This window comes from Solenopsis invicta, chromosome 2, assembly GCF_016802725.1.
Source record: "Solenopsis invicta isolate M01_SB chromosome 2, UNIL_Sinv_3.0, whole genome shotgun sequence".
In the NCBI taxonomy this organism is placed as follows: domain Eukaryota; kingdom Metazoa; phylum Arthropoda; class Insecta; order Hymenoptera; family Formicidae; genus Solenopsis; species Solenopsis invicta.
In genome coordinates this window covers 20298403-20314831 of record NC_052665.1, presented here as the reverse complement: position 1 = coordinate 20314831, position 16429 = coordinate 20298403, and the positions used below count along the sequence as shown (strand labels likewise).

Genomic DNA, 16429 nt, shown 5'->3' with positions numbered 1-16429 from the left:
TAGACAATACTTGTATTAGCACTAATAATATTTAGTACATTAAAAAAAAGTGTTGAATTAATCTGAAGTATGAATATAACACCTAATAATTGGGTGAAATAGAAACGATCCATAACTTTCATTAAAACATTAAAAATAATCAGACTTTGATTACTCGCATTCTAGCTAAGATAATCAGATATTAGAGATTGCGTGCTTTTTGATTTTAACTACACTGAAAAGAAATACTGATTGAATTAATTGTAAATGTTAATTCATTCAGTACATTTGCTCGAAAGAAATCAAAATTCTTGTAGGAATTATTAGATTCTCAAATTAAGTTTTATATAGAATTAAAAACTGTGCTGTCAAGATACGTCTTTCATTTGCTTTTATCTTTAAATTTCAATTTAATTTTGCGAATTTGCAAGAGAAAGTGTTTTATTAAAATATCGGTAAAAATTTTCATCATGCTGTGCCTTTAATTCTATTTTGAGTGATTTCTTAGGAATAGAATATTGCCTTATCTATATGATGGTGATGCCATATTGCTAGAACCTAAAAATAGATCCAATTAGAAAATGTTAACTAAAACTTTATCATATATATCTAAATGTCTTAGTTGTATATTAAAATATTTGTAAGCACAATATATTTTCTTACCAAAATTTGCTTAACCAAGTATATCTGAACAATTTAACTATGATTGTTTTTTTTTGTGAATGACGAATACATTTTAATGGCTCTTTTGAAATAGCGTGGAATAACAAAATGCTAAACAGAAAGCAAAGTGTATTATACATTTGCATCCCAGTCGACAGTTATATGTTCACTATATAATAGTTATATGTTTCAATATCCCGTTTTATATAACGTGAAAGTTCCTGCAATATTGTAGCTTTATTATAATTTCACCCTTTTTTGTAAGTAACAGTGACGACATATTTATGTTGAAATAAATCAGCGTAGATCATAGCCCATACAGCACATTAATATTGTATCAACATCTTATGCAATATTTAATCGCAATATTAATAAGACATTGCAGCAATGTCTAATATCCCTTGAATCAATGTTAAAATTTCTCTGAAATGTAAATATTAATATGGTTACACCACATAATTTCAATGCAAAACCATGTTTTTGTAGCATTTTACATTTTTCGCAAAAAAAATCTCGGGAATTTTCTCTTGAAAATTCCCAAGTGGCGACTCATCCAAGTCGTGACCGCAGTAGACGTTGCTTGACTTCTGCGACTGCTGCGAACTGGAACCCTTGTGATGATCTGTGAACACTTCGTACTAATACGTATATAACTGATAGATTAGGTGAATATATGTAGAAAAAATGAAACATGTATAATTAAAGCATAATATTTATATAAACATATATAAAAATATAGTTTTTTTTACTAATTATTACAAATGCGGAATAACATTTGGAATAATTTTTCTGTTATTCGTATAAATAAGAATACAATTAGAAACAAGTCTATATAACACAATAATTAAATTAAAAATAAAAAAAATTTTTTGAACATTGAAAAAGCATTTAAAAAATATTGTATGATCATTAAGATGTAGATCAAGATTTTTTTGTCCACAGACTTATTTCGTATATCAATAATAATTTGTTTAATGTTGCTTTAACATTACAGCAACATTAATATTTAATGTAGAAAAATTAACGGTAATTGTTCAGAATACTTCACCTCACCTTCGATTTTGACGAAATTAGGCCCATTCGATGCGTTTTCGCTCAAAATGAACGAATCTGGCAAAAAAAGTGTCGCTCTGTCTTACAAACTAAGATATCAATCGTTAAAGTTGACGATTGTATAGGTTAGAAAACTTATCATCAAAATATAAAACGTCTATATAGTTCCAATAATTAAATTCTATATAATAATAATATTATCATGTAACTAATTAATTATATTGATTTTATATTGCTACAATATCATGTTGCAATATTGACTATATATTGATGCATTACATACTTGTTATGTTAATACTATGTAACAATTGCACATTTATATTATATAGAAAGAAGCAATAGATAGACATAGCTGCGATATAAATATTATGAAACATTTTTTATATAAACTGTTACTCCCAAATTACAGTACTGGCCAAAATTATATCACTTTTCGACTATTTTTGAGTATAGTTTGTTTTAAAAGGCACGAATCTCTCTTAAATCATAATATATTTTAATGATAAGTACAACTTACGTAAATAATAACTTTTTATTAAATAATAAAAACAGCAACGTATGGAAAATCGTTTTTATTAAAAATTTCCAAAATATGTAAAATTTGAATCATAATTAATTTTGAGTCATAACAAGTATAAATAATGTGGAATATTAAATTTAACTGCTAAAACTAGAACATGGTGGTAAAAACAATGATTGCGACACAAAAAGCAAAAAAGTACAAAAGTGCAACTATGAAAAAATTAATAAAAAGTTCAAAAATCATAGTCTATGTTGTCAAATCTCATTATACTTTATATACAAGGTGTACCTTTTATTAAGAATTTACTATAAAATTTTGAGTGCATTCGATATACTTTGATAAAAGTTATGCTCCAGAAATCGAAAGGTGATATAATTTTGGGCGGTAATGTACATAGCAGTTACAAATTGTGTCGACTGGGATGATACACACGATTGCATAACATACGTACAAATAAACGTTGTACTTTAGACATAGTAGCGGTGTATGTCATTGTACATATGTAATTTTGTAAATGTGGTTAGTCACGCACCTTAAGTGCGCTTTTTATCACAAGCACTTTAGAATTACAATGAGTTCAGAACGAAGCAAAGATGTCTATCCTTACAACTTGGTTCTATTTATATTTTCTATGCTACATAGTTTGTATCAATATAAAAAAAAAACTTTAAATATTTCATATACAGATAAAAAGATATGGTTCACATAACCAGAAATATTTAGTTGTAAACAAGATTGTTATAATATCCTAGATATTTTTGTATGATAGGTATGTGTACGGTTGATATGACTTATTTATTTACTTTAATGTGTTAACTACATCAATGTAGTTACACGTAATTTGATTGTGACAATCACAGCTTAATTAGGAGATCATTTAGCATGGATAAGCTACTTATCTATAACGTTGGTTCGGTGGCATCTAGAATGTTCATATCAACTTTTCGCAATTTTATTACGTTAAGAATGAGTGTTGTAAGAACCCAGATAGCACAGGACATTCTATAAACATCCGTTTTAGGTCTAACCACACGTGGATATGAAATGGACATTCATCGTAAGTCTGATTTTGGACGTCTATTAATGGCCAATTTTTGGACGTTCACAGGATATTCGTATTTGGATGTCAATCGGGAAGCGCGCTATTACCGCGCAGGCATAATGTTTCATACGTCTTTTGTTGCAAATACAAAGTACGTTTACATTTGGACATTTTAAAAATGTCCATCTTATTTAAAAAATTTTCTAAGTCTGCTCGCGACGTGTTGCTTTTGCTGATCAATTTTTTTACAAAAAAAATATTTATTTATAAATATTTATTTTAATATTGGAAAAAAGCATTTTCTTAACATTAAATAAAATAACAATGTTTTTTAAAGTAAAAAAAATCGAGAATCTTTCTCAAGAAATTTTTCCGGAAATTTCTAAGCGGTCACCCATCCAAGTCGTAATCGTAAAAAAATATAATCCCTACAAAAATCTTTTTTTTTTTTTTTAAAGAAAAATGTGCGCCAGGTATATAAAAAAGTGTCGTATAGTCTTTAGAAATTTTTAACAAAAACTCTTTTTTAAAAAAGTATCATATATTAGTCTATCTTAGGTATATTAAAAACACATTTTTAAATTAAACCAGAAAAAGATTAGATTATACAATTAGCCAGTTATTTCATTAAACAAAAAAACACAACAATATTTTCCTCTAAAACCACGTAAACTTTGAACTTTTTTAAAATATGTATATTAAGATTATTCATTAGAACAATTAACAACATGTTTGATTACTAAAAAGTGTATGCAGTAAAAATTCAATCTATTATTATTCCAAATAATTTTAAGTTTCATAAAATTGATTTTAAGTGACTAAACGACAAACGGTATCGTAGTAAAAAAAAAGTACTTAGCGTGTCCGGGTCTCTTTGTGTTACATTTTATATATTTAAATAATACAACTCGGGTACGCCAAATATCTTACAGGTCAAGCAACGTTTGGCGAAGTTACAATTTGGATAGGTGACCGCTTGAAAATTTCCGAAAATAAAATTTTTAAGAAAAATTCCCAATTTTTTTATATTTTAAATAACATTTTTATTTTATAGAACATTAAGAAAACGGATTTTTACAATATTAAAATAAATTTTTATAAATAAATTTTTATAAATAAATTTTTTTTGGAAGGGTCTGAAAATTATGTCCATTTTAGATCCTTTTAAATGTTCTATGGACATCCAGGATTTGCAAACGTACTTCAAATGGACGTCCATCGGACGCTAATTGGGCATCCACTGAACGTCCCAATGTCCACAGATGGACGTTTGATAGGAGTCCATGTGCTATCTGGGAATGTACTCGTATTGAAACGTGCATCTTATTGTATTATTTGAAGATATTATAATAAAGACATCTAAAGGTACAATTGCATATTTAGAATCTGTGGTCACGGAACATGCTTATGTCACTACATTTTGTCGATATGATAGGTTTCCTAATCTGAAATGGTCATCAACTTTAACGACATATCTCACTTTGTAAGGCAGAGCGACACTTCTCTGCCGGATTCTTAAACTGAATAATTAAATACCATTTATATTTGTATTTAAAATAATTATATTAATTACATGACGTGATTTACTTGTATATCACACTAAGACATTCTATCTAAACCAACCAAATGATACAATTATCATTAAAATATTTGTGATTAAATGTTCAAAAAACAATCTATAGTTGTTGCAACCAGATGCCGTTATTGTCGCAAGCCATTCAACCATTGTATTATGATTCAAACAACCATATGAATAGTTCAATATTTTACTAGTTAATCTGGTTGGCTCCGCCAGATTTTTGTGTAGGTTAATCACATTATTTTTTCTGTGTAGAAAAAAAATTCAATATTAACAAATAAGATAGTCAATTAATGCCAGAGAAAAATTTTTCTTGTTACATGTTATAATTTTATAATTTTATAAAATTGCGCATGTAAACATATTGTATATATATATATATATATATATATATATATATATACAGGGTGCGAGAAAAGTTCCGGGACGGCGAAATATCTCGAAAACTAAGCATTTTAGGAAAAAGTGTTTCAGACAAAAGTTGTAGGGTTTCAAAAGATCTATTTACTGATCTTATCAGTTTGACCTTGGATGGCGTTGCGACATTCAACCGGTCCGGGACTTTTTAAACACCCTGCATATTTTTTATTGCATTTTCTTGTAATCGATTTTGAGACCTTTCCAAAACAATACAAGAAAGTTTATTTTCGTTGAGTATTTTTCGAGTTGTGAGGCTTGAAAGCTGTAATGTACTGTAACCTTCAAGCTTCACAACTCGAAAAATACTTAACGAAAATAAATTTGTTTATAGTGTTTTGGAAAGGTCTTGAGATAAGCTACAAGAATATGCAATAAAAAGTAGGCAGTTCCATTTAAAAAAGTTAATGTGATTTTGATCTGACCTTGGTGACGCTATCCAAGGTTAAACTGATAAGATCAGTAAATAGATCTTTTGAAACCCTACAACTTTTATCTGAAACATTTTTTTCTAAAATGCTTAGTTTTCGAGATATTTCGCCGTCCCGGAACTTTTCTCGCACCCTGTATACACACACATACGCGAGCGCGTGCGCGCGTGCGCGCGCACACACACACACACACACACACATCCAATTCTGAGATAAAATTCAGAAAAAACTCCACAATTGCGTACATGGCCAGCATAGGAAACAGAGTTAGGCATTATTCGTTATTTTTTGAATAATTTTTTATTTAGATAAGTAATTAAATAAAATTTTATTCGTTATTCACGTTATTCTTTATTTGCATTATTTGTTATTCACATTATTGACTATTATTTGTTATTCGCGTTATTCGTTATTTGTATTATAAATATTATTTATTATTTGCATTATTCATATTATTGGCTATTTATTATTTGCGTTATTCATTATTCGCATTATTTATTATTTGTGTTATTTATTATTTGCAATATTCTTTAGCCGCATTATTTTTTATTTGCATTATTTTTTATTTTTATTATTTTTATTTAAAGTAGAAATATATTTGACCGTTACTGTAACAAACATAAATCAAACAAAACGCCTTCTTCGGTCGCAGTTAGATCTCCGTGCTTGTATTGTTTACGTGATTTTATACACTTTCCTCAAATTCAATGAACTGCGCGCCAAATTAGTTTTTCAGTTATAACACAGCTCTACATTGAACAAGATTAAGTAATATCACGTATTATTAAGATTAAAATTAATAATAACCCTTTCTCTCCCTGAAAAATTGTAAAGAAATTTATTGCGAAAAATATCACCTCAGTTAGGGTTCTCAAACCTAGGACCTCCCAAATCTTCGGTACAGGTATCTTAGCCAACTCAACCACTGAGGCTGTGATATTATTTTTATTTGTATTATTTTTATTTGCATTATTCTTTCTTTTATCATTATATGCATATTAATTTTTTTTTATTGCTACTATTATATCCAATAAAAGACTAAAAAAATAAAACTTTGATATTAGCTCCATATTCTCTCTTGATTTTTATCGATTTTATACGGTTAGTTTGAAGAATGTGAATAAATTTGTAGAAGCGCCACAAAAGTCACATTTATTTTCACTTTTAATTTAGAGATATGTTTATGATTATATTAAAAACATAATAAAATAACTAGTGGAAATACAATAAAATATAAAAAGTAAATAAATAAAGTAATAGAATAAGTAATAAAGTAAGTTAAGTAATAAAATTGATTAGTAAATAAAATAAGTAATGCAATAAATAAAAAACAATAATTTGAATTGCTAATTTAAGTAAAATTTTATTTACAAAATTTTATTTATAACTTTTATTTGTATTATGTAAATAACGAATAATGAATAAGATTTTATTTACGACTAATAAATAAATTTTTATTTGACTAAAAATTTTATTCGAACATATTTTATTCAAGATAGACGAGTAAATTTTTATTTGAATAAAAAATTATGCATTATTGTTCCTGAACAATCTAATAATTGTGATAGTCTTCGTTACAAATTAAAAAGTCGATTAAATTTTTTTACCCAACACATTGAATTTTCTTTTAATTAATTGGGTACCTTATTAGCACAGGGACGTCGGATGTCCTAAAGATGTCCTGTTTTGTCAAGCAGGATATTGTAGGGAGTACCTGTTATAGTCCTGAGACATCCACAGGACATCCTGTGAACTATCAAGTAAGCGCCTCATTCTTTCCTGTATTCTTTCTAATTCTATGAATATTTTTAAAATATCCGCATAAATGTTATATTATTACACTACATAATTCCAATGAAGGCAATATTTTTGTAACATTTTAAAAAACATTTTTCGCAATAAAAAGAAATTCCTTTTTCAGGAATTTTTTCTCGAAAGTTCCTAAGGAGTTACCCATTCATCGTGACCGCCGTAGACGATACTTGACTTTTGCGACTGCTGTGAACTGATCTCTCGTGATGATCTGTGAACACTTTATACTAATACCTGTATATAATTGATAGATTTATAAGTGAATGATGAAACATATATGTATAATTGAAGCATATTATTTATATAAATATATATAAAATTATAGTCTTTTACTAATTTTTTCAAATTTGGAATAAAATCTAGAACAACTTTTCTGTTATTTGTTTAAATAAGAATGCAATTAGAAAAATGATAATATAATATAATAATTAAATTAAATATAAAAAAATTTTTATTAAAAAAACATTTTAAAAAACCTGAACTAGGAAGGCTATGAAGAAGTAAATCAGTTAATGCCGAAAAATCAACACAAGATGTTCTTGTGTAAATTAATATAATTATCAAGCAATTATTATTACAGACGTTTCGTTCCTCCCGATTAAAAAAAACATTTGAAAATATTATTATTTCTTGCTTATGACGTCACAATTTCAATATAGCCGCGCGAGGAGTTATGAGTCTTAAAAGTTTGTTGCATATAAAATTTGAAAAATTTTTTATTTTCAAAAAATTGTAGATTTTTATAAAACATTATAACTATTACATAATAAAACAGTTTCATTCAAAGACAAAAAAACAACCGATGAAATCGAGTTATTCAACGCGATGCATGTTAATCATTTTAGTTGATTTAAAATTAATTAATAAATAATAATAATTAATACATCTAATAGATAATAATATATGAACAGGGTGTGCACTACCTGGAAAAACCTGTAAAGTCATGGAAAGTCATGGATTTCACATTATGCCCCCTGGAATCCTGGATTTTCCTGGAAATTTGATCAATTTGATCATTAGTCCTGGAATTTTTTGAAGTTTTATTTCTAAAATTTTATATCTTTTTGACAAAATAATTTTTTACATTTTTTAAATTTAGTTCATTGAAATCACAAATATTACATTATATACGTCTTTCAAATTTGCGCACTTTTCATATACCATAGCGCATGTTGTCATGGCGCATCTTCATATCGCTATATGTACCTTATCTGACAGGTTTCCTAACCTAAATTCGTCAACTTTAACAATTGATATTTCACTTCGGGGGACAGAGCAGCAATTATTTCTGTCATCTTCTTTCATTTTGAGCAAAAAATTTAATTTTATCAAAATTTGAGGTAACGCCCGTATAATTATCCAATGTAGAAATTTTGTTCCTATGGTTTGGATTATTTTCAGTAACAAATATACAAAAATTAAAGTAACAGTATTAACAATTACAGTGACTATTATAATTTCCTCGAATGCGCCCGTAGGAATTGTAATAGTCATTGTAATTATTAATACTATCACTTTAATTTTTGTACTGAAGATGATCTAAATTATAGAATCAAAACTTCTACATTGTTCATTTTTATTCAATAATAAAGTTATTATTTGATTATTATGTACAGATTGACGGCTTTTATGATGTCAAAATTAATAAAATTTCAAGAAATCTGGCTTAAAAACTGAATTTCAAAACTGGCTACAGCCTATAACAGAGAAGCCAAATTATGCTCGCTGCATTTTATGTTATTGCAATATTTTTTTGAGTAATATGGGAAAGTCAGCTCTTGTAAGTCACATGAAGAGCAAAAAACACATTGACCGATGTAATTCCATATTTTCAAAAAAAAAAGGTAAAAAAAGCGCCTATGTGTGTTGCGCGCAACTTATTTTGAAATTGTGTAATTTAATAAAAATGATATACGTTTATTCAAAAAAAATGTGTGAAATCTTTTAAAATGCACCTATTATAAAGAGAATATACTTTTTCTACAAAATTAAAGTAGTCGTTTGTAATTTTGTATTTGTAATTTCTTTGAAAAACATTCCTATTCTAACCCAACTGGTAGTATCTTCAATTTTTATACAAAACCCACGTGGTACTATCTCTGTATTGTTATTGAAAAATCTTCGTATTTTAAAAATTCAAGTGATAGCATCTTTAATTCTCATTGAAAAATTTTATTCTAACCCAAGTAGTATTTCCTTAAATATTGTGTAATTTAATTCAACCTAAATGCATTTTTCCAAAAAATCTTTTAAACAATCAAAGTACTATTTTTGTATTTTTATTGAAAAATCTTTCAATTTTAACCCAAGTGGTTGTATTTAATTTTAATAAGTTTCAATGGAATATTTAACATTTAATTTAAAAGATTAAAGAGGAAACGGTACAAAATGAGAAAATTTTATTAAAATAAAAAATTTTTGATGTACAAAAACATGGCGCTGCTAGATAGGAAAAGCAGAAAAGACATAAGAAATTCCACTTGGTTTGGAAGATTTTCAATGACAATACAGAGATAGTAGCAATTAGGTTTTGTACAGAAATTATTCAATTCTTCTCATTGCTTTTGTACATTCAAATCCGGTATATGTGCTACAGATTGAAACATTATCTCATACATGAGAGCATTGTATAATCTCTTCAAAGATGTACCAGTTCGTAGAGCTTTATATGGTACATTCATTATTCTGGTTCTGATATTTTTCCACTTAAATTTTGTTCCATAAGATGGTTAGAAAATTGTGCAGTAGCTCAAAGAGCAATTGATGTTACACAATGCATTAAAAAATTTGTAGGTTTACAACGAGACAAAATTAAACCAACGTGTGAAAGTTATAAGATAATTCTAAAATGCATTCAAGATCCTTTATTATGTGCAAAGCTTGCTTTCTTCAAATCTCTTGCTTCCGATACAGAACCTTTTTTAAGGGAATTCCAGTCAAACGCACCTTTGGTTCCTTTTTTACATAGTGCTCTTTGTTTAATGTTAAAAAACGTATTAGAACGTTTTATGAAACCCGAAATAATAGACAATATGTCATCAATCTTATTAAAAGATGTTCAGACACAGGAAAATCTACTTTCAGCAAAAAATATTATATTAGGATTTGATACTCTAAAAACAATAAAAAAAGTCGACATTAAGAATGTAGATTTTCTTCAATTTCGACAAGATTGTAAGAAGTGTCTCCAGAAATTTGTTTCCAAATTAATGACACGATCTCCGTTAACACATACTTTGACAAAAGCTGTTACTTGTTTAGATCGAAGTCTCATAACTTCAAATTTAAATTTAGCCAAGAGACGTTTATACAATTTATGTAGTATTAATGAAAACAATCGTTTCGCTGGATTAATAGCTGATATCGTAATTCGACAGTTTCGAGACCTTACATTGCGACCGTACATCATGGATACCATTAAATCTTATAATCGTAATGAAAAACGCTTAGATCACTTTTGGCGAAATATTGTAGGCCAAGATTTTAAAGAATTCATGAATGTAATAAAAATGATTTGTTGCCTTTTACATGGCAATGCAAATGTAGAACGAGGTTTTTCAGTAAATGCTAAATGTCTTTAAAAATATGATGGAAGAATCCATAGTTGTGCGTCGTCAAATATATGATGCCGTATTACATGAAGGTATTGATGTTTTAAAAATACCTAAAGCTCTTTTGTTTATTGTTCGAAATGCTCATTTCCGTTACATAGAAGATCTTAATCGACGTCGACAGCAAGCATCTGTTGTAGAACAAGAAGCGTCTATGAAAAGGAAAAAACTTTAGAAGTAACAGAATTGGAGAACAAACGTTTAAAAATTCTAGAAAATGCTCAGAAAGAAGCAAATGCACTTAAAAAACAAATTGAAACTTTAAAAACATAGATATATGTTTATATGTATGTAACTACTTTGTGCTTACTAAATATTCAATTATTTAATTATATATAAATATTTTTTTTTTTTATTGGATATATTACGTTTGTTATTACAATTTTTAATAAGTTTATGTTTATATAGTTTTTGAACTATTTTTGTCTGAAAGAGATTTATGTTACATATTTTTTGTGATTATATAATACATATTTAAAGTATGTTAAAAAGTATGTTAAAAAGTGTGAAATAAAATCAATTTATTTCAAAGCTATATTCAAAAATTCTCTAATCTTACCTGGAATTTTAATAAAAATTCCTGGAAAATCCTGGATTTTCATGGAATTGATTTATAAATTTTGAGTAGATACCCTGATGAAATACGGAACGATATTTATTATATAAAAATAAATAAATTTTAATTTCCGAAAAGGAATGTTTATTTTAAAAAAGCATTAAAAGCATAAACTATTTGATCAATTTCATAATAAATAAATTTATATAATTACTTGTTTAAAATAATGCATTGAGTCGTTAATACATGATAGAAGTTATTATGGTTCACGCTATTGTTTAAACACTATATTGAAGCCTGTTTATATGACAGGCTGTACAACATGAAAAAAACGTCTGTTATTGCCGGATCTGCATGAATTGACATTAATCGTCCGTACGATGAGAGAAAAATCTTGTCGATATCACCGATACGCTTTCTCGAGCTTGATGTGCCAACAAGAAAACGATAAAGAGAAAGATGTCGAGTTCATTTATGTATCCTTCGCTTTTTTCAATTCGTTTCTCTTTTCTTTGTCAAGTGTACTTTTAACATTGGAGTTTGTAATGGATCTAACGACAAAAAATATCCAACAATATACTCCGCTCTTTTAACTCTCAATAGCATTTGCTGCTGAATTTCTTACGGTGCAAAATTATTAGTTGAAAAAGTCAAAAAATGTCTTCCGCTAGAATTTTTCAGTTGGAATTTGTCAAAAATTGTTGAGCGAGACACAATCAATCTTGGTTTTTGACAGCAAAATGATCGTTAACAAGCTAAATTTTACTTTAAAAGTACAAATCCAACTTACACGTAATAACAAAGTTAATTTTAAAATTTGGCAAATATTAACAATAAAAACAGAACAAAATTAAGTCACTGATTTTTTAAAATTTTGCACGGTTAATTTCTGGTTACGATGGCAATGTGAAACACACAAAATTTAAAATAAACTTTCCGAACAAATTAATAGAATATTTTGATACCAAAAATATTTGTCATTAATTTATTTTATAAAGGAACACAAATTTGGATATGTTAAATACGATTAAGACTGTTTTTTTTTTATAAACGTTTTCTCGCACATTAAGAGATGAAACTACTTTTTTGAGAAAAATCTTGTTTCTTTTTAAGCACAATATTGCCGGAATTATAAAAAACAAAAAATCTGTTAAATAAAATTTGAATTATTTTAAATGTATTTATATTATTATAATAAAGATTAAACATTTTTAAAGATTCCTTATTTATTAATTATTAAAAAATTAAGAATTGAAAAAACAATTTCATTATTATTATAAAATATTCTTGAAATTACTGTCATTATTTTCAAATACCTTGCAACGACCTTCTTTATGTATTTACATTTCTGCTAAACATTTGAACAACAAAATAAGGAATAAAATAACGAGTGAGTAAACAGCATTGAAAACATCATGCCAACTTCACAGACACATTGAACTTTGCAGGACAATTGAACTTGTTTGACAATGATGTGAAAAAATTATAACATGAAAGTTCTAATTTAATAGAAATAGATACATGATATGGTTGGAAATCTCATAGGTCAACAAAGATGCGAAAGTTACTTTCGTTACTATGGATACAATAAAAGGCGCTCATTTTGAGCATTGCTTGTCTCTTTTGCGGGAAAGACAAACTCTTTCTTCGAATTTTCTTTCTAAAGTCTGCCGCAGACGATACGTTTTTTCTTACGGGATTGCTTACGTGCTCCTATACTGGCAGTCTTACGTGCTCCCGTACTGGAAATGGGTAGCTTACGGGCTACGCTACTGGCTCGCGTACTGGATTTTCGTAATAGATCATGTCCTATTTTTCTTACGTGATTCTGTACTGGTTTATTGTGAAAGCCAATCAGGACGCAGTCTGTATAGGTTATACTGGGTTATACCAGGTTATACTGTCGAAGTGTTGTCAAAGTTCAAACGTGAATTCACTTCGCAAACATGACGTCGTGCAAAAATGAAAAGACTTCAAAATAGTCCAAAAAAAGTATTTTATGTTTAATAGAGGCCTACTAATAGGAACCATGTTTATATGCGATAAACACACCAAATTACCATAATAAGCACAGTAAAAGTAAGGCATTAAAGAATGTATTGACTGTCGACTCCATAAAAGTCGGCGATATTTATTTTGTTGTCGCAATTTTTCAATAATTAAAAATAATGCAATAGCAATTTTACGACAATGTACAACTGTTGCAATAATTTCATTCATCTCATCTATCTCATCCATATTTAAGCGTGCCGCTTCTATGAAACAAATTTCAGTTGCTCAGCTCGTACGAAAACTCACACCGTGTGAAGCCAGTAGCACTGCCAGTACCATTGCCCGTACGGTAGCAAGTAAGAAAATCCAGTTAGAAATCCAGTAAGAAAAAACGTATCGTCTGCGGCAGGCTTTATTCTTCACTTTCATCTATTCTCAGAGAGGTCAGGTCGTGACATTGTTCTATTTATTTCATTTATCTGCCTGTCTATTTGTCGATCCACATCTCGGAATATTTTGTATTTGATCGAAAAAATTTACATAAAACATATGTGAATACAAGAAAAAAAGAAAAATATTATAATATCAATTTCATACCTTTCACATGCCAAACTTATCAAACAGAAATTTAATAATTTTATCTGGTTGAAGGAAATGAAGGAAAATAGAATAAAAGTTTTTTTTCCATTTTCATTTAACTTGCCTCAATTAAGAGAATCTTAAAGTCGTGAATTTTACCGACTGAATAACGATTTACATACATACAATTTACAATACATACGTACAATACACACGTACGGTTTACAAAATATTAATACATCGTTACATACTGTTACTTCACTATTATACACATACTTACGGATAAATTTTCATAAAATCTTTTTGTATTGATTTAGCAAGCCACTTCAACCAACTCCGATTAATTTTAATCGGAATCAACAGTGTGACCAACAGTAAGACTTAAATAGCTTTTGATAATTTTTTCATGATATTTGTACTTTTGGGTGATATATAATACCTCTGTATGAAATACATTGTACGTATTTAGAATGTATTTTACACAGAGATACAAATATTATGAAGAAATTATAGAGTAAGAACGATCAACAGTATTACCAAAAGCCATTAAAGCCTTACTGTTGGTCACATTGTTGATTCCGATTAGAATTAAGTACATACCGTAAGTACATATGAGGGCTGTTTGATAAATATCCATGTTAGAGAAGAAAACACTTAAAAAAGAATTTTTTACTTATTTTTCTACATAATCTCCTTTCAGCTTGATACATTTAGCCCAACGATATTTCAACATTTTTATACCGTTTAAATATGATTAGTCGAACTCCTTAAAATAAACTTCTATTTTGGCGATGACTTCCTCATTTGATGCAAAGCGCTTTTCGTCAAGCCATATTTGGAAATAAATAAAAATCGCAGGGGGCCAAATCTAGAGAATAGAGGCTTGTTTTCTATTCCTGCACTAGACTGCACTGGAACGTTCCTTCTTATTTTCACTAACTTTCAAATATATATCTATTTCACTTTAAGTGCACACTAATTCAGGGAGTTCAGGAACAGAAAACAAACAATAGGATGGATGAGACAACAATTCTTAGCGTAATTCAACCAGTTTTGCTATGGCGATTGTGGACGAATGAGCTGATGCGTTATCATGGTGAAAAAGCACTTTTTCGCTAAATGAAGCCGTTTTTTCTTCAATTCAGCGGCGAATCGGTCCAATAAGCATAATACTGTCCCGTGATTGTCCTTCCTTTCTACAAATAATCGGTGCCTCGTGAATTCCAAAAAATGGTGGCTATAATCTTTCCGGCCGATGGAATCGTTTTTGCCTTCTTTGGAACAGATTCGCCGGATTTAGTCCACTGTTTAGACTGTTCTTTCGTTTCTGGTGTGTAATGGTGGATCCATGTTTCATAAACAGTGACGAAATGCCGTAGAAACTCTTTTGGATTGTGCTTAAACATGTCCAAACAGTGCTTTGAAGTTGTCATGCGATTCCGTTTTTGTTTCACTGTAAACGCGGCACCTATCTCGCCGATAGCTTTCTCATGCAATGTTTCGCGTAGGACATTTTGTATGCGTTCAGTTGAGATCTTTACAATGTTGGCAATTTTTCTGATCTTTACCTGGCGGTCTGCTAACACGATATCATGGATATTATTGACCATATCCTCCGTAATTACCTCAATCGGACGATCTAGGCGCGCCTCATCAAAAATGTATGTTCGGCCACGATTAAGAGAATGCTAAAGTAACAGAAGAACTTCCTCGACGTCGGTCCTACAGATCACTGTAGATTATTTTTCGAGCAAGACCAGGCTATTGCTCTTTGTCCATTGCATAGATCTGTCTTTGTTTTTTGATTATTTCGCCATCTGCGAAAAGTCCTATCAACTACTGTTGGGCTCCATATTGCTCTGTTTATGACAGTTCAGCTTCGCTGAGCGAAATATGCGCGTGGTAAAAGCACATTAGCGTATCTTTTTTGTTAGGCGTTCAATCGTAATTTTGCAAGGTCAGTGTTATTCGTGCATGTTTTCTGAAGGGTGCTCTACTATCATTTTGTACGCACGAGCTACACAACTTCTGTATTAAGGTAAAGTTAACCTCAGGTGACGGCTATACGAGTGAATTTTTAATGATTTATTAAATTTTTGTTCGATTTTCTTATAAAATTGACCTGAGCACCCTTTCTTTTTACGCGTATTTCAATTCTAAAAAAAATTTTTGTGATTCTGTAAAGCCAATCC

At 28.9% G+C, this 16429-nt stretch overlaps 2 protein-coding genes across 4 annotated transcripts in view; one reads left to right on the top strand and one right to left on the bottom strand.

The window, feature by feature from the left end:
* The window catches only part of LOC105207374 (cordon-bleu protein-like 1), a 245652-nt gene that overhangs the window by 75062 nt on the left and 154161 nt on the right, over positions 1–16429 (top strand). The window contains exon 2 of one of the 3 annotated variants that reach the window (XM_039445739.1): positions 7339–7447. The exons of 1 other annotated variant lie outside the window; for it this stretch is intronic. The gene's annotated coding sequence lies outside the window, so the exon portion shown is untranslated. Of the gene's footprint in view, positions 1–7104; positions 7448–16429 lie in introns of those variants that run through there. One more of the 3 variants, XM_039445737.1, reaches the window with a different exon arrangement.
* Positions 14335–16053, bottom strand: LOC113004055. Its single transcript, XM_026136090.2, has one exon. It carries the CDS (start codon positions 15845–15847, stop codon positions 15434–15436), a length of 414 nt encoding a protein of 137 aa, XP_025991875.2. The 5' UTR covers positions 15848–16053; the 3' UTR covers positions 14335–15433.

Excerpts from the sequence above, each read along its gene's own strand:
- LOC113004055 (XM_026136090.2), bottom strand. The coding sequence starts at position 15,847 with ATGGTCAATAATATCCATGATATCGTGTTAGCAGACCGCCAGGTAAAG.